General features: G+C 49.4%; 1 protein-coding gene across 1 annotated transcript in view; it reads left to right on the top strand.

The window, feature by feature from the left end:
* The window catches only part of POU2F3 (POU class 2 homeobox 3), a 72,281-nt gene that overhangs the window by 7,952 nt on the left and 39,384 nt on the right, over window positions 1-24,945 (top strand). Inside the window, exon 3 of the mRNA XM_045555400.1 lies at window positions 19,427-19,461. Coding sequence (XP_045411356.1) covers window positions 19,427-19,461 — 35 coding nt within the window. The remainder of the gene's footprint in view (window positions 1-19,426; window positions 19,462-24,945) is intronic.

Raw genomic sequence — 24,945 nt, 5'->3', positions numbered from 1 at the left:
GGGAAATTTAATGCCCAACTTAGCAGGTTGAGAGTTACTCGAGATGATGTCTAAAGCCCTTAGCACAGTGCTTGGCACATGGCAACTGTGATCATTATCTCTAATGGCATCATTAGAATTCTGTGGTTCTGTAATCGTGTGGAGTGGCCATCACCTCTGAGCACTGCTGGGCCCCAGGTAGCTAGGGAAGGCTCCCCTTCACTCAGGCCAAAGGGGTCAGCCCCAAGTTGGTTTTGTGCCCTTTGCCCTTTGTGGGTCCCTCTGAGCTCCAAGGAGACTGCTCTCTGGAACGTCCATGCTGCCTGGCTCTCCAGGACCACTAACTAGATCTTTCCCGTCTCGGGGCTCTGTGGCTGGTAGCATCGATACTTAGGTGATCCTCAAAGTACTGCATGTTTTTAAGGGCAAGAAAAAAGAAGTAGCTAATTAAAGTAACCAAACTTCCTGGAAAGTCGTTCTGACTCATATTTTACAGAGGAAAGCTTATTATGAGTCACAATGGTTACCAGCGTGGTTTAATGGCTTCCTTTGGATTTTTAAAAGACAGATTGGCCTTCCCAGCAGCACCTGCATGAAGAGGTGGTTTGTCCCTGGCTTTTAAAGGAACTAGAAACAAAGGTGACTTAGAAAGCCCCAGCTCCCTGAGAGTACCCTCTGTGCTGTGTAAGATCCCCATGGGGCACAGGGGGCGGCGCTGGGAAAGGGAAGTGAGTTTCCCCATCCACACTGGCCGGGCGGGAATGCGAAGGAGGGAGGGCGGGTCAGGCTCAGGCAGACCTCCTGGTCGCTGGAGACCTGGCCGGCAGCTCTACCGTCCCTGGCCAGTGAGGAAGCTACAGCACAGCGAATAAACTGCCCAAGACCTCAGTGTCCTTGTGGCGGTGCTAGGGACCAGGCAAGCCTCGGGGCCTTTGTCTGGTGCTCTTTCCACACTCCCCCTCCCAGGACTGAAGCCAAACTCTTTCTAGATTTCTGAACTATCAGCTTTTCTGTCCTTCCTATTTTCTCTCTACCTGTTGTTACTTTTCCTCCACTCTTGAGGCTGACGACAATTTTTTTCTCTTCTCAATTAAGTGGCGGATGAAACTACAGCCTTACCCACATTTTAGACGCCCCCAGATCTGTAATGGACAACCCCATGTGCCAATGTAGCTGACCTATGACTTCTGACCACGTCGGTCACGTGGTAGCCTCCATCACAGGGGACGAACAAGAGCACTCAGGAGGAAGGAAGGGAAGACCAGCAGCACTTATGGGGCCTCCTCCCGCAGCTTTATGTACGTCACCTCATACAGTTCTTACAGTAAGCCTATGCCAGAGACATTATTGTCCCCATTTTCACTGATGAGGAAATTATGGCTCAGAGTGAAAAACTAACTTGCCCCAAATCACACAGCTTATAACCAGGAATCAAACTCAGACCTGTCTAACTGCATCAGGTTTTTACCTTGCGTCTGCCATGAACTCCCTGCATATTATTTTAGCAAGTGTCCCCCACGTAGACCTTTATTCTTCCTCCCCATAAAGGGGAGGTTTGGACGAGATCATCTCTAGGGCTGAATTTTAAAGGATGTGTGCACAGCTCTGCTTTGCAAAAGTCTCTCCATCTGTTTCCGCATCCTGCAGCTTTGTGTAGGCTTCCTCAGCACCGAGCTCACTCTCTTCCCACCTTTTCCCCTGGGCCCTCCCCAGTCCCTTTTTTCCATTTCCCTTTGAGTCCTCTGTCCTCCAACACTTCCAGCTGTCTTGCTCTGTTTGGGCTCCAATCCTCTTCTCTGACCTCACCAGTAGCCGCACACCCAGCGTCTATGGAGGACCACTTTGTGTCAGACCCTGGGCTCAGAAAGATGAAGAAAGAGTCCCTGACCTCAGGAGCTTTCCGTTTATGTGGCAAGTCCTGGTTGCGTGGATAACAGTGACAACTTGTGTCTGTAAAAGCACTCTCACTCTGTGCATTTGGCCTTCACAGCAACTCCGTCAGAGTAGGTGTTATTATCCCACTTTGCAGATGAGGAAATTGAGGCTGGTGATGAGAATGTTTGCTGCTTTTCCCAAGGTCCCATACTTAGCAAATGATGGAACTAAGCCTGGGTCTTTCTAGTGACTTTTTTCCTAAGGATGTGTCGGGAAGACTCGGGTTAACGTGAAGAACTAAGGACAGAGGACACTAGAGAGTGGCAGCATTGGGAAGATGCCAAGATTATGGAAGGTGACATAGAAGGGCTGGTGGGGAGACAGGTCCCCCATAGGTAGACTGATCTAGTCCCAGAAGCAGCGCCCTGTCAGGGGCCCAAACATGCTTGTGCAGAAAGGTCAGTGACCCTAAGGTCCCAGAGAAAGAATGGGACCCTAGTGAGTCCCCAAGAAACAAGCTGAAAATTACAACTGAGGTCTGAGGTTCCAGGTAGGAATAGGCAGAAGGCTTTTAGAGATGAGTGTGGTTTTCAGTTCAAATATTAACAGAACTATTCTTTAAATGTCAGAGAGGACAGGAGAAATCTAGGAAGTACCTGATGACTCTTTCTGAATGAAGTGCCTGTGTAAGCACACACCTGCACACGTACACATACCCCTCCCTCTTATGATTAAATGACAGAGCAGGTGTGAAAGCACTTTGAAAAGTGTGCATGACCATATGAATACAATCCATCATTAGGCTGATAATGACTGGAAACATTCAGGGGACAAGGTGAAGAGGTGCAGGACAAGTCCACTTGTTCCAGGACTTGAGTTTCCTGGTTGTAACAGGGAGAGGAGGGTGCCACAGGAATACAGCGAAGGGACGGGCTGGGTGGTCTCTAGGGTCTGTCCCTCAGTTTATACCTGCTCCATCCCTCACCTCCCTGGAAGAGAAGGGTGAAACTATAGCCTTCCAGACATCGAGGGGGAACTGATAGGAATTCCTGAGGATATAAGACTCAGAGAAGATATTTTATCCATGCCTCTCTCTTCCTTTGGAGACATTTCCAAACCATCCCTGGAAAATGAAAGAATCTACTGTTTTTAGAGAATTTTCCTCATCTATTTTCCATCTCTAAGAAAAGCCACCCCCACAATTTCTCTTGGCTACCTATTCTTGTAGAACACGCCCTTAGTGCCTGGAAGTCCTTTCTCTCACCTAAGACACTCATGCTGCAGCATTAGCGCATTGCCTCTTGTTCTGGCCTTCTCAAACCTGCTCACATCCCACCTCTTTCTGCCTTCTGTGACAGGGAAATTAGAAGGCACTGATTCACCACCCAGGCTCCAAACCTTGGCTGCATGTGCTAGAGATCTCGGGAGAGTGGCTGATGGTGCCAGGAATTGCCTATCTGCCCACAGCACCCAGAGCACCTTGGCAAATAAAGCAGCTACCACAGCAGCTTGTACCCGTCCCATGGCTTACCACTACAGATGCTTTATCACCTGCAGACTCCCAGAGTAGGCAGGGCAGGATCGTGCTACTCGGATGAGCCGTGGGTAGCCAGGCCAGTCCTGCCTGATGCCATCCTCTCTTCCTCTTGGAGGTCTCTTTAAGGAAACGGCTCCCTTGGCCCCAGCTGCCACCTCTGCAGCCCCCAAAAGAACATGGACTCCCTTTCTGTCCGACCTAAGAGGGTACAAAAATAAGGAGCCTGGTGCAGAAGTCACCCACAAGCTGTCTTTTACTGCCCAGAGTTCCCCTTAGTTTATCAGTGGTCCTTCCTTAGAGCACTGCTTCTCAACCAGTCTCGGGTGGAGGACCAGTGTCTTTATTTCATCTATCACAGACTAGTCCTGTCCTTGCCAGTATGCAGCGTGTACTCACCACGCACATTTAACGGCACCCAGTTCAACAGGAAGATCCCACTGATGGAGTACCTGGATATGCTATTAACATTTCCAAATTCTTATGCTCACTGTTTGTGCATATCTGGTCTCAAACCTTAACAAACAGCATACAGACCAGCCTTGGTTGTTGCACCTCGCTTTGAGGTGCACTACCTTAGAGGAGTTTGCATCATGTATAAGAATGTCCCTTTCCCGGCTGGGCACGGTGCCTCATGCCTGTAATCCTAGCACTCTGGGAGACCAAGGTGGGAGGATCGCTCGAGGTCAGGAGTTCGAGACCAGCCTGAGCAAGAGCGAGACCCCGTCTCTACTAAAAAATAGAAAAATTAGCCAGGCATGGTGCTGTGTGCCGTAAGTCCCAGCTACTCGAGAGGCTGAGGCAGGAGGATCACTGGAGCTCAGGAGTTTGAAGTTGCAGTGAGCTATGATGACACCACTGCACTCTAGCCAGAGTGACAGGGTGAAACAAACAAACAAAAAAAAGTCCCTTTCCTTTGGCATCCTGTGAGCAATGGATACATCTGAGCCTGGGTACATCTTCTATGACCTTCTTCGCATTCCTCTCACTCCTGCTCTGGAGATGGGTGATAACGGGGGTCCCCACAGGAGAGGGAGGTGCCATCCTTTGCTGCCAGGGGTGGAACAGTCAGGCCCCACACACGGTGTAGCCTGGGAGACTAGGCAATCAGCAGTGCCGGAGACTCAGGCTGCTGCAGCTTCCTGAGCCTCAGCCCCTCACTGAGGCACCTCAGACTGCAGGTTCCCCCACCCCCAGGCTGGGAGTAAACAATTTTGGTCTCTTGCGCCCACCCTCCTCCTCAAAAAACAATTAGGGCGATGAACACCTGATCTGGAAAAGTGCTGAACAAGTGGAAAAGGAATTTAAAAAGAAATGTGCAACCAAATTAGGATAAGTCTTAGGGGCTCGAAGAGCAGCCAGAACCCAGACAACTGAACCGCAGTTACAGTGTGTCCCGCCCCGTGGTCGCCCCAGCACAGGGTCGGACGAGGGGGAGCGCACCTACAGGCCGTCTCCCTCTCTGGTGGAGGTGGTTCTTTCCAGTCAGGCTTGGCAGGAGGGGCAGGGCGATGGGAAGTTGGAGTTTGGGGCCAGCGTTTGCTAATGGGCCTCCAGCAGGGCTTCTCCCTGGAAGGGCTTGTCTAGGACAACCCGCCCTCGGAACTGTCAGGGAGGAGAAGAGGAAAGGGGGTGAGGAGGACGCCCAGCTTCCCTTTCATCCCCTCTCCCCACAGCCTTTGTTTTGGGGGAAGGCACAGAGTCAGAAGGAAGCTTTAAAAGGAAGTTGCATGAGGTCATCCGGGCTGGGGCTACATTCGCCCTCACTGGAGCCTGAGGGTCTGGCAGGACAGGATAGGGCAGGGTTAGAGCATGACCGGAGCCCTCAAAAGTGGTCAAATTTCATTTCTAGGGGCTTTAGCCAGCAGCGGTTCAAAGTTCCCGCCTAGAGTCGTCACGGACTGGTGGGCTCAGACTGGTAGGCTTGCTGGTGGGCGCTCCTGGGGTAACAGCGGGGGGCCTGGGAGACTCCGGAGGGCAGGCCTTCCTGCCAAGCCAGGAGCATGGGAAACAGCTGCAGGCATCTCCTAAAAGCACCAGTGCTGTTGTTGACTCAAAAAATAATAGGTGTTCATTTGCATGGCGTTTTACATACAGGCTCCATACAGCACCTTTCATCTCCTCTCCTTCCACCGGCACCACCAAAGTCCCCCAGGTCTCCTCTCTCCTGCCACCACCTCTGGGGGCTTTGTTGTGTCCCCCAGACTCTAGGTCTTCCCTGCTACTACCTGGCCCATCCTTGGCTTACCCAGCTGGGCAAACCAGCGACTGGCCTTGCCTGGGTGTGCCCCATCCAGGTTTGTATAAGAGGCGCAGGTAGGTAGCCTGGCCTGTCTGGGTCCCGATGGACACCTCAGCTGGAGACAGCTCGCCTGCCCTAGCAGGGGGCTTGCCCACCTCTCAGCTGTCCTGGCTGGAAAAAGAATGAAAAATCTAAGCCAGGGAGCCCAGAGAGGTGCAGAGAGGAGAGGAAACTGGGTGGTTGCTATGACGATGGGGTCTTGGTGCCCAATTTGCATAGGGTGATGATTTCCATACTGCAGGGTGAATTTCCATATCCCTGCCTCAAAGCCTGTTGGGGTGGGGAGGGGGAGAGGGAAGAGGTCATTTGAAATTCAAATGAGGATGATTAAGGTTTTCTCGAGGAGGGAAGCATGGACAAAAGGGGTTAAGCCGGCTGGCAAATGTGGGCTCCAGGGCTCAAAGCTATCAAAGAGAGGCGCGCAGTTGGCTGGCTCCCCTCCCACTCGTCTCAGAGGGCCCCTGGAGACCTGCCGGTGTTCTGACTCCTGCCTCACAGGAGCACCGCTGGGTCTTTATCCTCTCCTGCACCTGGGCTCAGTTTACCCCCTCGGTGTCCTGAGGATATAGCCGAGCTCCTGGGAAGGACCATGGAGTGAATTCTGGTGCTGCGCTCAGCTCATCTCCCTCTGGAGACTGAGGACTGGTCACATCAGGGTGTCTATCAGTGAAATTGCACTTTCTTGTTTGGCTGAGGAAGTGTGGGGACATGTGGATTTACCACCAACCTGGGACCTTAACACAAGTCATTTTCCCTCTTTGGGGCTGAGTTTGTGCATCAGATGGAGGGTCTGGAACCTGAGGGTTTCTAAGACCACTTCCAGCTCTAAGATGCTGGTATCTGTGAACACACTCTAACCCTTTTTACATACCAGTTAATATTGGCAAGGCTCTCGGGTGATGTGAATTGTTGCACCCCTAAGATTCTCTAATGTATTAAGAAGGGCTCCCCTGTTCCTCCAACCTGCTCTGACCTTGGCGTAGTTACTTAAGGCTCTCTGCTCAGTTTCCCCACTTATAAAACAGAGGTGCTAATAGTACCCACCTCTGGGAGGTGGGAAGGCTGCTGGGAGGATTAAATGAGCTAACCTTTGGGAAGCACTTAAAACAGTGCCTGCCAGATAACAGTGCTATTTGCTGTTATTAGTATCAGGATGACAAAGTGTCCACATGGTGGGTACAGTGACCCACCAGCCATTCCAGGGAGCCTCGGTGAGGACAGTGGCCTGTTTCCTGAGCAGGATCTCCTGTGAACTCACTCGTGTTCAGCACACTGTTGCGTCCACACGTGTCCAGGACTCCCGAGTTGAAAGTGTGCTTCAGTGAGGGGCCCCACAAGCAGCAGCCAAAGCCGCGTGGACACCCCACGGGGAGGCCTCCCAGGTAGATGCGTCTGTCCACCCACCACAGGCTCCTTGTGTTGATCCTAACTCAAGTTTGTCTTCAGTTCTCAGAAAGTAGGGACATGGCAGGAAGAAGGAGAGAGAGCTGGTGGAAAGGCCCCCTCCTGCCAGGCCCCCAGTGCTAAGAGGTGGGACAGATTCACCAAGACTGGATGACATTTATAGTTCCAGAAAATCAAAAGTTCCTTTCTTTCCCTTAAGTTTCTGTGGCAACTCCTTATGAGGTTTCATTTGGAGATAACCCGGTGTAGGGTGGACAGCCTTTGCTGGTAGACAGATGTGGGTTTGAGTTTCTACGCAGTGGTTTATTAATCAGTAACCTTGGGCAAGGTAATTAACCACTCTGAGGCTCAAGTTTCCTCATCTGTAAAATGGGGATAATAACACCTACTCATAGGGTGGTTGTGAGGATTAAATGCTGTCACGTATATAAAATATTTACTGCAAAGCTTGGTGCGTAATAAATGCTCAATAAATGTCAGCTACTAATTAATCCTTATTATTTGAAAACAGTGTTCTGCTGCCAAAATGTTTGAAAATTCTCTGATCTCGCCCTATTCTCCTATTTTATGGGGGACGAGACAGGGGTCAGAGAAGGGGGATGATTTTCCCAAGGTCACAGCAAGAGTTCAAGACCTGTGTTTCTTGAGGAGCCCTTTCCCTGCCCCAGAAGCATGTCCTCCCTCCTTTGTTTTCGTTGTGTGTTTTTTGCTGTTTTGTTGTTTCCTTGGACAAAGCCTCCCCTCTCCCCACAAGCCTCCCCTCAGAAGTGGCCTAGCACCAGGCTACCTGCTGCTACCGCGTCTGAGGGGTCACTATATTCTTCAACTCTTACTTTTAGGGGGCTTTATGACCTGGGTCTGGAGTCCCATGGCTCTGGGCTTCTTGGTAGTGGAGCATTCACTCCTCCACAAGGGCTTCTGCTCGGTCCTCTCCAGGCCCCTGAGCGCATGCCCCACCTGCATCCCCAGCCCCGGGAACACCAGCTCCAGGAAGGAGGGGAAGGGGCGACCCTGGCCACATTACACCACGTGATGGAAAGGACAGGGAGTCTCAACTTGGAAGGCAGCTGTGGGACATCTGAGGCCCCCAACCCCTCTGAGCCTCAGTTAACTCACCGGTAACATCGGAGCTCTGTACTTGCAGCCCTGCAGCCCTCACAGGCTGGGGAGGATCCCATAAGAAACGGACATGAAAGTGTGCTGCAAAGTAAAGGAGCAACTGCAGTGCATGTCGTTGTCAGCTGTGCATGCTGGTGGCAAGTGCGCTGACCTTGGAGCCAGAACTTAGAGATCCGAGTTCTGTCCTTCCAGCTCCAGCACAAGTGACCTTGGGCAATTTACCTAACCTCTCCCAGCCTCAGTTTCCTTATCTGTAAGATTGAGTTGTGGAGGAATGAATGAAATGAGAGCCTATCTGTAGCAGCTTTTGAAAGCGTGAGTTGTTCTACAAATGTGAGATAGCATCTCCTGGCTAAGCTTTCTCGCTCCACACTTGCCCCTCTGAGCTGCACAAAGGACATCTTTGTGCCCACGTGAGAGCCAGAGCCCAGCTGCATCTCCCCACTGCAGGTAGCTCCTCCTGCTCTTTCTCTCCCCATCCTCTCACCCCCACTTCCCTCAGCCCTGGGATGAGGGCCAGGATAGAGTCCCCCAGTCTCTTACTGATCTTAAACCTCTCTGAACCTCTTCCCCTCATAGGGCTGGGCAGGGCTGGAGCAGTGCTGGGCTGGAATAAACTTTGAAAGAACCCCATGGGCAGTCATGGAGAGAGCAAAGTCCAGGCATTGGAGCTCTGGGGTTTGTTCCTGCTTTGCCATTTGTTGGCCACATGGCCTTTTGCTTGTCACTTGTCCTCTCTGGGACTCAGTTTCCTCACCTATAAATGGCAGGGCCAGTCTCTATGGTTCTCCTCTAGCACACAAAAAGTTCTGATAGAAAAATAGGGGGGTAGGGGGTGAGGATGGAGGTATGACTACATGGTGAGTGCCAGGCGCGCTGTCTGGAGAATGGACACGCTTCAGGCTCTGACTCAGGGGGATGGGTGGGACATGGTCAATGTATATAACCTGAACTTATGTACCCCCATGAGGAGCTGAAATAAATAAAAAAAAGAAAAAGAAAAGAAAAAAAAGAAAAATAGCAACTGCCAGGTGCGGTGGTATGCCTGTAGTCCCAGATACTCAGGAGGCTAAGGTGGGAGGATCACTCGGGGCCAGAAGTTCAAGTCCAGCCTGGGCAACATGGCAAGCCCTCATCTCTTAAAAAAAAAAGAAGAAGAAGAAGAAGAAAAGAAAAGAAAAATCACAGCTGGGTGGGGTCCTTCTCTGAGGTGTGCTTAGTGGGTGCAACCAGAACAGAGCTCTTATTTAACAGAGCTTATTTAACTTCCTTTGAAGTTGGATTTTTATTGTTTTTCCAGGGTCAGGGGACTATGAGTCGAGATTTTGATGGGGAACTTGAATCTTCCCTGTTCCTTTCCACAGTAGCCTGAGTCCCTGAACTCTTTTTCTGGAAACTGGTGCCATCTGCCTAGGGTGCTCCTTCCACTTAGCCCCTGACCAAGCTGCCCACTTTTGCCCCTGTGGTGGAGACCGCAGCATCAGTATGTGGCCAACGGGAGATGAAGGGGCAATGCATAGAGAACCCCATCTATAGCTCAGATGGCGAAGAAATTATATTGTATTTCCCAAGAAATTAGGAGACCTTAGTGAGGAGCCTTTCCTTTATCAAAGAACAACATGAAGAATTGCAGTGGGAAGCTGGGAGGGTGCTGGGCTTGTCTTTAACAGAGGGTGCAGCACAGCTCCTCTGTCCTCCGGGGCATGGCCCCAGGCTCCTGGTATCTGTGGGAAGGGACTAGAGAGCAGGCTTTGGGGTTCAGCTCCATGACCATGCATGTGGAAGAAAGTCATGAGGACATTCAATAGGCCATGTCACAAGGAAGCCCTGAAGTTGGTCTTGTTAACTCTCCCCTGGGGTAGAGAAGTAGAAGCTTTAAATCATGAAAGTCCTGAAATCCATAGACTGTCAGAGGTAGAGGGTACTTGAGAAAGCACCCAGTCCTGGGGTAGCAAGTGGGTGTCTTCAGGAGAGTTAATTCTGATCTCCAGTGGTGGTCACCAAGCCCTGAATTTTAATGGAAAGGAAAACGGTGCCGTGATCCATTGGTGATGTCTGCCCTGGGCGTGGCAGCATCCTTGCATCTGCTGTCCACACCCTGACCCCCAGCTGGGGTAGATCCGGGACTCAGACCTCCCAGCTCCTAAACCAGTGCTCTTCCCATGGTCCGTCGTGGGTCCCCCTGGGTCCCGTTCTTCACGTGGCTTCAGGGTTGTCTTCAGGGTTTCCTCCAGGGCATTTCCTCACTCCTAAGAAGGAAATGGCAGGAATGGGCACAGAAACTTTCTGTTTTATGTATTTGAAGAAAATGAAGGCTACGGAAATGAAGCCACTTGCCCAGAGTGCAGCGTAGCACAGCCTTTGAAGTGACCGTAGAGAGCCTAGGTGTTCTCTGGACAGAACTCTGACCATGAGGCCACACTCCCTAGTTCTTGGAGGAATCTCAAGTACCAAAAAAGGTAGGCATAGTGCCCGGCGGGTCCTGGAAAAACACGTTTATGACTGGTTTAAGCGACCACACGGGAAGTCTCTGGGTCTGCTTTGGTGGTTGGCCGCTCACGAGCGTTCCCAAGGTCCTGGTACCTTCGTGACTGCTCTCCCAGGAAGTACCAGCAAGTTGCCAGCGGTCATAAAGTGTCACTGGAAGTCTTACTGGGTTATACTGGAAAGCAGAGCTGGTGAGGAGAGAACAGTCCAGAAGTGGGAGAGGCTCAGCGCCTCGGCCGAGCGTTCTCTGCGTTGTTTACCAGGCAGAAGTGAACAGTCCTGCTGGAACAGTTCTCGGTTCTCGTGCTTCCACCTCCCTCACCCAGAGAATTGCTCCCCGGGCAAACTCACATCCCAGGGCTGCCAAAGCTATGTAAATCAGCCAGGCCTGCGAGGCTGGGCTGTGGGCCCAGCTCGGAGGTGAGAAAGCAGGCGGCCCTCCTAGGGGCCAACGCCCAGCTCCTGGGGTTCAGGGACCACAGGGTGCTGAGGGGAGAAGAGGTGGAAATGGAGGCTGCTTTTGACACTGGGCACCTCCTGCACAGTGATCCTTGGACTTTCTCCTCGGGACTGCGTTGGGTATTACGGCCATCCTGACCTAAAGAGATTGTTTCGGAATCCTGGGGCTCCTCCAAAATTCAATGTGACTTTTAGTCTTTTTTGATGACTTAATCCAAATTCTACAGACTGGGTTGCTGTCTTCATAATTAACCCAAATCCCTCCAACTGCAGCTCTGCTTCTTGCTGGGAGATCTTTGGTAGAGATGAACAGTGCTGAGTACCGTGTGGGACCAGGGAAATGCCAGAGTTGGGGAGCTAGGTTGGGCCTTGCTTATGTCCTCAGACCTTCTCCAGGTTTAAGAGATGCCAAGAATGGAGTCATGCTGGAGTGGGAAGAACACACTACCTTAGGGTTGGAGACGTGGGTTTTTTGTCTCCCCCAGGGGTCATTCCCTATACACATCCATACTTTAAAAGCTCTGTCGCTTTGTACAATCATCTACCCTTTTTGAGACTCAGGTTTCTCACCTGTAAAATGGGGTGAATAATAATACCTCATCTTCCCAAAGGCTGAGAACTTGCCTGAATGATCATCTAAGGTCCCTTCCAGCCCTATGAGCCGGGAGTCCAAGGTATTTGTGCCCTCTCTTGCTTTCTTGCCATGGAAGCCTCATGATCCAGAGATTTCTAGGGGGGTCTATGAGAACCAAAAGAGGCTAGAGAGATCCCAGCTTGTGGCCCTTCCAGCTTGGCATGGATCTCACTCATTTGCCCTAAGACCTCCAAATAGGGGATTTTGATGCATCCTTTGTGAGCCCTTTCTGCCCTGCCCCTCCCTTCTGTGTACTTAATCTTTTATTTGTGTGCAGAACAAACAAGGCAGAGGGAAATGGTGGGCAGAGTGCGCTGGTCCTCCCTGTGCCTCTCTGCAGATGCTGCAGATAGTGACCGGACTTTGGGAGGGGAAGAAAAAGCGCTGGTGCATTTCAATCAACTGCCTTGAATCTTAAAACTTTGGCGGGGTGGGGGGTGGTGCGGGATGGCAGCAAGAATTTTAGAGGTCACTTGAGTTTCCCCCTTTGATGCTATCAATTGCCCCATCAATTCCAAAACCCACTCTGTAAGAGCCCTGAAATAAGCAGCCTCTGCTGGAGTGTTCCCAGGGATGGGGAGCTCTGTCCACGTGAAACTGCAGGTTTCACTGCAGGACAATTCCAATTTTTACAGAATTCTTCCTTATACTGCCATGTAGCCTGCTTCCACCATGCACCCTTGTTCCGCTCTTTGGAGTTGCAGGCTAAGCCTTCTTTACTTCTATGCCAGAATTTGGGGCGGAAGGAAGAGTCCATTGACGTTTATTTCAGTACTGACTGTGCACAGGGCACAGTGCCAGGTGCTTTCAAATGTTCCCTCATGAATTTTTTAAACTTTTACTTTGAAAAATTTCAGACATACAGAAAATAGAAAAAACACTTTAATGAAACAGCCACGTCTACCCACGGATAGCCATGTAATGATCTAATCGTTAACATTTTGCCACATTTGCTTCATTCATTTTTCTGAAGTATTTTATTTGATTTATAACTTTATTTTTTAAATAACTTTTTATTATGGGCACACACAACAGTGGAAACTGATACAATGAGCCTCCATGTACTTGTCACCTGCTCTCAGCAACCATCAAATTTCTGTCATTCTTGTTGCTGGAATATTGTCTTGTAAATTGTAGACATTGTATTAACATTATAACATTTCAGATGGATACACATGGGTGTATGCATCTCTAGAACATAAGGACATTTTCCTTCTGGAGCACAATATCATTATCACACTTAACAAAACTCGTTTAATACTCATGGCAATGTTGATGGTAAAGTATCTTAAAATATGCACATGAATTTTTAATTGCCTTCTGTATGGACTATGATTTTTTTCTATTCTTGGTTCCAGTTTGAGGTTGGTTATTGCTATCGCTGAAGAAAGTCTTTATCAGGCTATACATTGTAGCAGATGGTCTTAAAAGTGGGGCATATCTGTGCAATTTGACTACTTTAGCTGATTATCTAATATGAAGTAGAAAAGCAGATTTGCATTTTTATATTATTTGTCAAAATAGAATTCCCTAATGAAAACAAATCTTTGGTTTACTTTTTAAATAATTTTTATCATGGTAAAAAATGCATGACGTAAGATTTTCCATCTTAGCCATTTCTAAGCATACAGTTCTGCCTCACCTATCTTTGATTTCTATAGCTGATTTTTTAACCTAATGCAGGGCTTTACATTTATTCCTGTTACATTTGGTTTTGTTGGTTTTGGCCGTCTATGAGAGTCTAGCAAAACATTTCTAATCCTGACTCTGTCATCTACTTGTATGTATTGCTTTCTGCTCTCTGCTTTGAATCACTTCCAAATTTGATCAGCATCTATCCTATTTATTAGCCTAAGCTGTTGATTAAACTCTAAAAGCATAATTAGTTTCTTCTGTGTCAGACACTTGATGCAGTGGATTTATTGGAAAAACTGTGTGAGTTCAGTAGTTGAGAAATCCGAGTTCTTGTCCTGGTTCAGGTTCTCTAAGGCTATGTAACTTCAGAAAGCTCTTTTCCCCTTTGAGGTTGGACTTTAGTGTTAGACTCTGAAAATAATGCTCCTGGCCATATGTGCTCTGTCCTGTTCTGTTTTTTCTGCAAGTGGCAGCCGTCTTCCAAAGAGGAAGCCAGAGCTTGGAAATAAAATGTGTTCAGGTTTCTGCAGATGGTGATGCGTGTGGTTTCTTAGTTCTGAATAGGTTAGTTTTTGTAGCAATTTCTCAGTGATTTGGACCAGTTAAACACATATTCAGCATCTACTACGTGCCAGACACTGTTTTGTTTTTTTTATTTTTATTTTTTTGAGACAAGGTCTTGCTCTGTTGCCCAGGCTAGAGTGTAGTGGTGTCATCATAGCTCACAGCAACCTCAAGCTCCTGGGTTCAAGGGATCCTCCTGCCTCAGCCTCCCGAGTAGCTGGGACTACTGGTGTGTGCATCACACCTGGCTAATTTTTTCAATTTTTTGTAGACAGAGTCTTGCTATGTTGCTCAGGCTAGTCTGAACTCCTGGCCTCAGATGATCCTCCCCTCTTGGACTCCCAAAGGGCTAGGATTACAGATGTGAGCCATTGCACCTGGCCCCAGACACTGTTTCAGACACTTGGAGTACAAAGATGAATAAGATATAATAACTGTGGCCTCTGGGAGCTCACAATATCATGAGGGAAACAGACAAGCCACTAATCCTAAAAAATATGGTATGTGCTATGAGAGATATAAATAAGAGAGGAGGAAATCCTTTATTTTGCCTTGGCTGAACTTCATGGAGGATGTGACAGTTGAGTTAGGTCTTGAAGGATGGGTATATATTTTCTAGGTAGAGAAGGGGCAGAGAAGAGCATCCGGTTAGAGAGAACAGCATATGCAAAGGCCCTAACACAGGACCGGGCTCTACCTTTTGGGAAATGCACTAGGATGTCTGGAAGTCAGCTCTGCAGTTGCACAGAGCTTCCCAGTTTAAAAAGTATGGTAGCAGCTTTATCTCACTCAATTCTCACTGTATTCCTGGGAAGAGAATGAAGTGGAATTATGATCTTTTTTTACCATTGAGGAGCCTGATGCTTCAGGAGGTCCCTGCGTTGACCAAAGTCACATAGCTTGGGGGTGATGGAGCTCAGGCTTGAACCCCAGTCCTCTGATTTCAAGTCTAGGACTCTTTCCAAGTGTGCCCTACTGCTCCTCTGCATGACATCTTAAAGGGGTAGAACAGAATTTTCTGGTGACCGTGGACCAGTATTTTTAACACAATATGATCATCACATCTCTTCCTTTCTCTGGGAAAGAGGAACACTTTCCTCACAGTTTCCAGGTGAATGAATTTAAGTGTTCTGGGAAATCTGAGCACTGGGGCAGCAGCGAACCCCAGGGAGCCCCAGCACAGCCTGCAGTTCCCAGGTGCTAGCTTCCAGGCCTTCCTGTAGGCTGGCTGGGGAGGGGTGCCCGGTGGAACAAGTCCAGGGGACCATGGGAGAGAAGCAGACACAAGCGTGGCAGGAAAATGAAGGCTGAGGCGGTTTCCCCTCAGCCAGATCTGGAGGGAGAATCAGTGTCATCAGATAACATAATGCCTCTATTAGACTACATCATCACATCTCAACCCAGACCCCCAGATGCTCTGCAGGGCTGGGAGCCGGGAGGGAAGCTGCGTGTCCTGAGAACACTCTTAGCTGCTTTGTAGTGGAACTAGAACGAGTTAGGAATAGCTCAGGAGACTCAGCCCTTACTAAGTGCCACGGGCCGAGCTATGCACTACTCTCTGCTCTCCCAGAGCATTGGGGGCCAGTCTCCTGGCAGGCCCTGGCAGGCCCTGGCTGGCCCCAGCACGTCCAGCCCTTCGGTAAGCCTGGGGAACGAGGAAAGGTAGACACTGATGCTGGCGCAGGTCAGAACGAATTCGATGAGACAGGGAAACTCCATTGCCAGGGTCCAAGCGTAGCGGTGCGTCCCCCTGAGGAGGGGCCTCTTGAGAAGGGCTGCGGAAAAACTGGGCAAGAGAAATTATTGATTCTCTCGGCTGATGGTTTCAAAATTAATCTCCAAATTGTGCTTGCTCACTTTTTTCATTGTGTGGATATCACAAACGACATCATAACGGCATTCACGGAAATCAGAAGTGAAAACACTTCTTAATGGTCCACAAACCTGATGACCTCCTCCAAGTCAAACTGGCTTTTTTGGCCTCCCAGTGTTTTTCTTACTTTCTGGGTCTCGTTCATGTGTGTATCACATTATCACCTCCTCCTGGAAGCACCTTCTCCTCTCACCTTCCAGGACACCTGCCTGCCCGGTCTCCCTCCCACTCGATTGCCCGCTCTTTCTCAGCCTCACTTGTCGGCTCCTCCACACCATCCCAACTGTGACCCTTTTCTTCTTCATTTGAATTCAGTTGCTTTGTAACCTGAGTCCTGGGGCTTTAAATATCATCTGTAAGCTGATAGCTACCCGATTTATACCTTCTGACCTCATGTTCTCCTGAATCCAAACTCATGTCCCCACCTCCACTAGGAGATCTAATCGCCATCTCAAACTTAACATGTCCCAAACATTTTGGTTTTCTCCCACCAGCCTGCTCCTCCTTGAGTCAGCTCCATCTCAGTGGATGGCACAGCCACATATGCCATCGAGGAAGCCCACGCCCCGGGGATCTTCCTTGCCTCCTCTTCCCTGTGCCCTCCACGTCCCTCCATCAGCCAGTCCCGTCAGCTGTATGTTCAGTGGATCCCGAATCAGGCCCTTCTCACTGCCTCCACGGCCACTACTCCATCCAGTCCACTGTCCTCTCACCTGGGCCATTGCCCCAGTACCTCGGTTGGTCTTCCTTCCTGCTCTCTCACCCCACCGGTGTAAAGACTTAAGTCAGACCATGTTACTCCTCTGCTCAAAACCCTCAGATCACTCCCATCTTCCTCGGAGTGAAAGCCGTGGTCTTCATCATGACCGGACCACCAGATCCCACATCCTCTTACCCCCAGTCACTCACTCAGCCTCCCTGACCTCATCACTGCCCCTCTGCAGGCTGGCCTGTTCTTGTCTCAGGACCTAATCCTTCCATCTGGAATGATCTTCCCCAGACCTTGGAAAGGTTGGGTCCTCACTTTGTTCAGTGAAAACCTCACCTCCCCTGAGTGACCTTTCCAGACCATCTTGCTTGTGAACAGCCTTGGACACTCCCCATCCTCCTACCGTGTCTTACTGTTCTCCACGGTAATTATCTCTAAATGAAATTAAGTTACATATTTGATCACTTATTCCTTTTATGTCTCCTCAACTAAAAAAGAAGGTCCATGAGGCCAGAGACTCCAAGTCTTCTCCAATTTTGCATCCCCAGTGCCTGGATCAGTGCCTGGCACATAGAATGTGCTTAGTAAACACTTGTTGAATGAATGGATTTGCTCTTTTGCCAAGTCTTGAGAATTACTCCTTGTTAGTCCGACTTCACAATGTCACAAATGGATTTTTTTTAAGGATGAAAGTAATTTTACCTTTTAGTCTACCTCTGTAAGCACAAGTATTGAGGTATGTGGGTCCTTCCCTCACAGGTTTTATATGTCATCTCAGCTAATTTCAAAATCAGGCTTCTACTCAGAGATCACATTGTGTCTCACTGTGGTCCTCTCTGCCGGGATCCCGTAGCTCTTCATCGTCTGCGCTCATCCTGCCGGGCCACTTGCTCTCAGAAATGCTGCACAACCCTGTAGGAAAGGGCTGTGTCTCCCTACCATTGTTTAGAACAGAGCAGAAGAAAAAGGGTAAAGATTCAGAGGATTCTCTTAGACCCCATTCATTCATCTCTCAGGCGTTTCTTGAGCCTCTGATCCGTGTTGGCAACTGTGGTCATTTTGTGGCCATTGAGGACACAAGAATGGATGTCACTGTCCAGTTCTTGAGGAATTCAGACTAGTGGGAGAGAGAAACATGCGGTTGGCCAATGAGTGCCATGTGACCAGTAGAGAGAGCTCCCAGATTCAGAGAGGAGAGGGACTGACTTTGTGCAAGAGAGCAGTGCATGGAGGCATGGTAATGTGACCGGCGTGGCGTGTTTCCACATGAGTGCACATTCTGTGTGGCCGGAGCTCGGGGTACCTGGGAGGGCATAAGGTAGGATCATGAGCAGCATAAGACAAAGCAGGAAAGGTAGGCAGAAAATAGGACGTATGGGGAATTACATGTGGTGCTAAGGAATTTGCACTTTATTCCAAAGGTATTAGGAGAGTTCTGAATTTGTTTACTCATTCATTTATCATTTAGCTGATAGATTTTGAGCTTCTACTATGTGCTAAGCACAATGCTGGGATCTGAGCATACAGTGTTTAATAAATCATCATTGTCGTTGCTATTATAGAGACAGTAATCCGTGGGATTCAAAGGAAGATTGTGTGGCAGGTCCTGCCCTGGAGAGCTATATGAATAGGAAACTTTATCATAGCAAAGAGTGGAAACGATTCCACCAACAATAGGTATATATTTAAACAAATCATGGAATACTTATATAATAGAATATTATGTAGCCATTAAAAATGATGTTTATATGGCTGGGTGCAGTGGCTCACGTCTGTAATCCTAGCACTCTGGGAGGCTGAGATGGGAGGATTGCTTGAGGCCAGGAGTTCAAGACCAGCTTGAGCAAGAATGAGACGCTGTCTCTACTGAAAAATAGGAAAATTAGCCAGGCGTGGTGGCACATGCCTGTAGTCCCGGCTATTTGGGAGGCCAGGTAGGAGGATCACTTGAGCCCAGGAATTTGAAGTTGCAGTGAGCTATGATCATGCCACTGCACTCTAGCCTGGGCAACAGAGTGAGATCCTGTCTTTAAAAAAAAAAAAAAAAGATGTTTATAAGCATAGGAGAAATATTAATATTCATAATGTTCCTTAGTAACAGCAGAAATAAAAAGCAGGGTTAAAATGTATACAGAGTGGTATACATCCATGAAGAAATACAATTATAAAAAAGACCATAAAATATGCAAAAGGTTTAACTATGGCTGCCTCTCAGCAGAGCAATTTTTTTTTACTACTTTAGACTTTTTCTGTACCAAAAAGCTTTTCTGTTAAGCACCGATTTACTTTCTCTGCCCTACATTTACTATAAAAGAATAAAGATGAACAAAATAAGAAATAAACATTGAGGGAGGGGAAAAAACAGAACAGACACCTGTCTACCTGATGTGATTTAGGAGTCATCACCCCTGGAGGGCTGGGCTAGTGGGGGACTTCTTGCTGTAGGGCAATTCCTGCAGGATCCATGGCTGGTCGCTTCTTGGTCTCTTGGTCCATGGAGAGATGTAGCAGCTGCTGTCTGTGGGGTGCAGCACAGGAACAAAGGCAAGGGCAGAGCAAGCGCTCTGGTTGGTGCAGCGAGCCCTGCTCCCACTGGGCTCTGAGTGCTCTGACCTTGGATGAGTCGGCCTCCCCTCCGAAGCGACTCTTTCCCTGGCTGTCCACCTCCTTGGAGGAGACTTTTAAAAGACATTTCCAGGAAACAGGAGGAGGAGGATCCCGGCTGCAGGGGAAGTTGATGCTCTTTTTCGAAATAAAGACACACTCCTCTCAACATCCTATTTTTTCTCTAACCTTCAGTCTCTTCCCATCCTGCTAGCAACTAATTTTTTTTTTTTTCTAATCTCTTCCAGGAAATGATCGAAATGGCCTAGATTTCAACAGGCAGGTAAGAACTTGGGTCAGAAGAAAACATTTCTTCTATAAATTTTGGGAGTTACCTATAGTAAGTCAGGTGTGCAAGATACAAAGATTAAGTATAGTGTGGGGTGTTTATTCATAAACTCCAAGCTTTCAGGATTAAAGGACCCTGAGTCCAACCTCCCACCCCACCTCATGATCCAGTGTCTCCAGTATCCCCCTCAAAAGAGTTCTGATAAACGGACAGCTGTTTAGGGTGAGCTGCGTGCCAGGTGTGATGTAGAAATCCACAACGACAACTCTTTTCCTGTCGAAGCTTAGCCTGTGTGGACTGTGTGCAGAAGAATTTATGGAGCCACAAAGGGTAAAGTGCCTGGGTTTCCTCAGGGAATTCCTGATTTAAAGGAAGAAGATAGGGAACATAACAGGAAAAACAGGAACAAGCAGAAAGAGCTCAGAAGGAAGCATGTGACCAGGCTCAGGAGGACAACGTGGACACAAGATTGGTGCTTTGAAAGGAAACCGAGTTGGGTGAGGTTGGGTTCAGTTAGGCAGGGATAAGGGCAAGGACAGGTGGTGTTGGAAAGATTGCAGGGTGGATGGATGGACGTGGAGAGAGAAGGTGCAGCTGAGGGAGAGGACTGGCCCCTGCGGTTAGAGGTTGCTGGGACGACCAGGGGGTGGGAAGTGGGAAAGGGGTGATGTCTGAAGCAGATGGAGGAGTAGGAGAGTTTGTTGGGAGGAGAAAGTCGAAGCTGGAGCCAAGCAGGAAGCAATCATGGGAGATCCTAGAGTGAGGCAGAGGGGTAAGAATTAGAGTCAGAAAGTCTGGATTTTGGTCCTATTTCTACCACTAACTAGCTGTATAACCTTGATCAAGTTATTTAATAATTTTGATCTGAGTTTTCCCAGCTGAAAAATTAATTTATTCCATAAACTTGGGGGGCAGGGGGCCACCTATGCTATGCCAGGTGTGGGAACAGAAAGAAAATTAAGACACAGTCTCTCCCCTGAATGAGCTGAGAGTCTAGTGCGAGGAGAGGGTAGGGTGTATAGAGATAGAGCGGGGGCCAGTGGGGAGAGAGAGACTCTTAGGTGAATAATTATAATACTATCTCATTTATGCTTTACTAGAGATATGTAAAAAGCGTGGAATCAGACAGAACTGGGAACACTTCATTCTTCCTGGGAGCTCAGAGCAGGCTTCATGGAGGAGGGAATATTTGACTCTAGCTCTGAAGGATGCGTAGGAATTTGTTAGGCAGAGAAGAGTGGGGTGGAGAAGGGGAGAGGGAGACAGCAAGAGGGAAGAGAATGCCAATGTAGGGGTGCACTGGGTAGTCACTAGGGCTCCTCCCCTAGATTCTGATATTCTGAATCCAGGTGTAGATGCAAGTCTAGGATGGGCTGGAGGTCAAAGGCGGACGTATGTTCTCCTCTTTATCTACAGGGTGATTTGAAGTCAGCATTTCCTAAAAGGCTGTTAATTCTGGGTGTATCCTTCACAGTCAGAGAGGAATAATCTTAAGTCCTAAGCCAAAACCTCTTAGGCAGGCAAATTCTGCAATTTTGTTCATCAGGAAGGCCGGGGAATTCGCTGACAAATGAAGGCCACTACTCTCCCTCTCCACTTGAGACTTAAAACAGAGATAGGCTTTAGTTAAAGAGAGATCTGGGTTAGCTATGGGGAAGGACTTCCAGTCAATGCAGTTTATTAAACACTGGAACAACTACCAAAGGAGAGAAACTCTAGAATCAGCTTCTCACTCAAGGTCTTTAAATGTGAGACAGATTCTTATCTAAGAGATAATTTGGCCCGGTATGCTTCAAGGGCAGGAGGATGGAGGAGATTCCCAAGGATTCTGTGATCCTGATCCTAAGCAGGTTGGGGTGTGGCCTGTGCCCTGTGCTTTCTGCCCCGAGGACTCAGGATTCCCCAGCCCAGGGCCCACCTCTCCCTACTCCAGGCCCTTGGACGAGGTGCATGGGGAGGAGCCTGTCCCACACCATGGCCACAGGGTGTCCCACGCCAGGACAGCCCAGCCGGGAGGCGGCCAGCTCCACAGGCCCCGTGGGTCTGGCTGCCTGTGTGATCTGTCTGAAGCTGCTTGAGAAACCCTCATGCTGGAGACAAGGCCAGGGGCAGCCTGCAGAGAGGCCCCCGACCCTTGGAACAGCTTTTGAGGTGTGGTTTCCCCACAGATTGGCTTCTGTCAGGAGTGGGCCTTGCTCGAGTTTGTTTCCCTTGGATGAGCCTCGTGGGGTGGGTTTTTCCCTCCCTCTGCTGGGAGGGGTTTGGAGCTCTCATCACCGACAAGAACAGACATGACAGGTCTTTCCTTTACAGAGGGTGGGGGGAATCTGGGAGGAAGAGACACTCAGCCCAGTCACACTCATTTGCACACTTATCCCGGAGCTCTCCCTGCTCACGTGTGCACCGGCTCACCTGCAGGTGGGCACCCAGGACTTCTCAGGCCCCGGCTTGACATCGTGCCTCGCACTCCTCGGCAAGGGGAGCAAACCAGTGCTGGCTGCCCGCCAGGCTCTGGGCAAAGTGCTTTCGGCACTGTATCTCATTTAATTCTCACTATAAACCAGTGAGGGAAAGGTTGTTATTCCCATTTTACAGGTGAGGAAACTGCCTCCCAGGCAGCCCTGCCTTTTTCAGTGAAGGACTTGAGAGATTAAATAACTTGACAAAGGTCACACAGCTGTTCAGCTGGCTGAGCCAGGATTTGACTCTTTTTTTTTTTTTTGAAGTAGAGTCTTGCTCTGTTGCCTGGGCTAGAGTGCCATGGCGTCAGCCTAGCTCACAGCAACCTCAAACTCCTGGGCTCAAGCGATCCTCCTGCCTCAGCCTCCTGAGCAGCTGGGACTACAGGCATGCACTACCCCTCCCAGCTAAGTTTTTCTATTTTTAGTAGAGATGAGATTTCACTCTTGCTTAGGCTGGTCTTGAAATCCTGAGCTCAAGCAATCCTCCTGCCTCGACCTTCCGGAGTGCTAGGATTACAGGTGTGAGCCACCCGGCCCGGCCCTGAGTCAGGATTTGAACTCACGCCTCTTTGACTCCAGAGCCCAATTTCCCATGATGCCTTGCTGCACCTCCCCTTTCCCTGTATGTGCACACCATCCTTGGGAGAGGCCTGGGAGCCAGAGCCTGAGTGTGACCTCACCGTGACTAACTGGGAGGAAATGGGAGGTAGAGGGAGTGGAGAGGGGAAGAAAGAATGGTCGCGTAGGAGCAGTCTCTGTGTCTGACACAGACAAGGGGTTGACAGACATGAGGGGGCAAAGGAAGAGCCCCTGCCCTGGCGAAGCTTGTGTTGGAAGGCCCCAACCCAGTGCTGCGATTGGGAGTTGCAGCCAGGTGCTGGGTAAGCTGCAGTTTTAAAGTTGCATGAGCAAGGAATGCTGACTCATCAGGAAATTTCCATGCTGGGCCTGGTAACTTCCTGGTCCCAGGAAGGCAGCCTGAGCCTGTCTGAGGGATCATTGTGGGAAGGTCAAGGGACTCTCAGTCCCTGGGACAGGTGAGGCAGAGTTGGGAGGCAACAGGCCAAGGCCAGATCCCTGGACAGGGACTCAAGAGTCCTGGGTTCCAGTGCCGTCTGCCCCTCACTGGTTGCTATCCTTGTGCAAACCTCTTCTTTCTGGGCCTCTCTTTCCTCATGCGTGAAATGAAGAAGTTTGGCTGAGATGATCTCTAAGGCCCCATACTCTCTGCGTGGTAAGTAGGGCACCTTCGCTCTGCTCATGCCGTATTTTGACTGGTTGGTTGGACTCTGACTCCACTCTCCTTTTTTTTTTTTCTTTGAAGAGAAATGAGGAAGAGAGTCACCCTGTGCTGTAGGGAGTGAGGGGAACTATGTCACGTGGAATCTTTCCAGCCTTTGTGATCTTGTGTGACCCAGTGAAAAGAATCATTTGAAATACAGGGGCAGAAACAGAAGGACCGAGCAGGCTAGATTTGGGGCCATCCGTCCATTCGTTGAATGTTTAGCCACTCTTACGTGCCAGATACAGGGGCGTCACTTGTAAGAGGTAAACTGCAACGCTGCATAGCGAATTCCGTGAGAGTTGGAAGCATGCCGAGTTCTGAGACACTGCTCAAGGATGTCACAGAGGGGATGGTGTCTGAAGCAGGTGGCAAGGGAAGAGTAGGGCCTTGACTGGTGGAGGGGTCGGCAAGAATATTCCGGGCCTAGGAGACAGTGAGCGTGAAGGCTCGCTGTCATGAAAGGGCCCGGCTCTGGGGAAATGTGAGAAGAGCAGCCTGGCATGAGTTGGTGGACTGCGAGGCTGGGGTTGTGGGTTGGGCCAAACGATAAAGAACTTTGAACACTGAGCAAGGAAGTTTGGAGTTTATCCTGTGGGCAGTAAGGAGCCATTAGGTGCTCCCGAGCATGACTCGTTTCATTTAATGGAGCACTGGAGAGGGTGTGGGTGAGGAAGGAGGGGAGGGTGGATGAAGGGATGCAACGGAGGCCCGATGAAATGCTGTGGTGGTGGGCAGGCGCGGGCAACACTAAGGACAGGGATATGGCAAAGAAGTTATGCACCAAACTGAGAGCCAGACTGCTGGGTTTAGATCTTGGCTTTTGCACCACCTCAGTATGGGACCCTGGGCAAGCTCTTCAACTTCTGTGTGCCTCAGTCTCATCTGTAAAGTGGGGAGAATAATGGCATCTATCTCGAAGGGTGGTTGTGTGGGTCAGGTGAGAGTGTATATGTGGGTATGTGTCTCTTAAACAAGTGTATAGAACATACTTAGACAGGTGAGTAGAACATACTTATATATACTGTATAAGTATTTGCTATTATTATTACTGTGTCAGCAGGCACGGAGGGACCCAGCTCTAAGAGAGATCTCCCAGATAAGATCAGGAGGATTTTGGCAATTGGTTGGACATGGACAGCAAAGGAGAGGGATGAGTCAAACATGGTTCTGAGATCTCTAGCTTGGGATGCTGAACATTAGTGGGACCTCAACCGGAGACCAAGCAAACTTGTCCAGATGGTGGGAGGAGAAACAAGGGCAGGTGATGAGCTCTAGGTGCCCAGTACATGGTAAGAAATGCGGATCAGAAGCCCAGGAGACAGGGCAGGACTGAAGACACATACTGGGGAGTCATCATTGAATCATATTACATGAAGTGATGAGAGAGAATGAGGTCACTGAGGGAGGGTGTGCAGAGTGGGAAGAGGACCAAGGACAGACCTGGAGGAGAAGGAACACTTAAGGGACAGGTTGAGGAGTGAGTGTCTATGGAATAAGCAGGACCGGCTAAAGGGGCAGGAGGAGAACCACACCCACAAAGGAGAGATTTTCATGGAGGTGGGGTCAGCCAGCAGCGTCAGAGTGCACAGGGATATCGTAGGGTCTGAAGCCTAAGAGTGGGTTTGTGGATTTGGCAGTGAGGCAGCAGCAATGGCCTTATGACAGTATCTGTCATGTCCATGGTGACAGGGCAGATGCCAGGTTTCTGCAGTTGCAAGGTAAGTAGGAGTT

The sequence above is a fragment of the Lemur catta genome, chromosome 7 (genome assembly GCF_020740605.2).
Source record: "Lemur catta isolate mLemCat1 chromosome 7, mLemCat1.pri, whole genome shotgun sequence".
Taxonomy (NCBI): domain Eukaryota; kingdom Metazoa; phylum Chordata; class Mammalia; order Primates; family Lemuridae; genus Lemur; species Lemur catta.
Note: the sequence above shows the minus strand (reverse complement) of the source record. Positions and strands in the feature narration are given on the sequence as shown.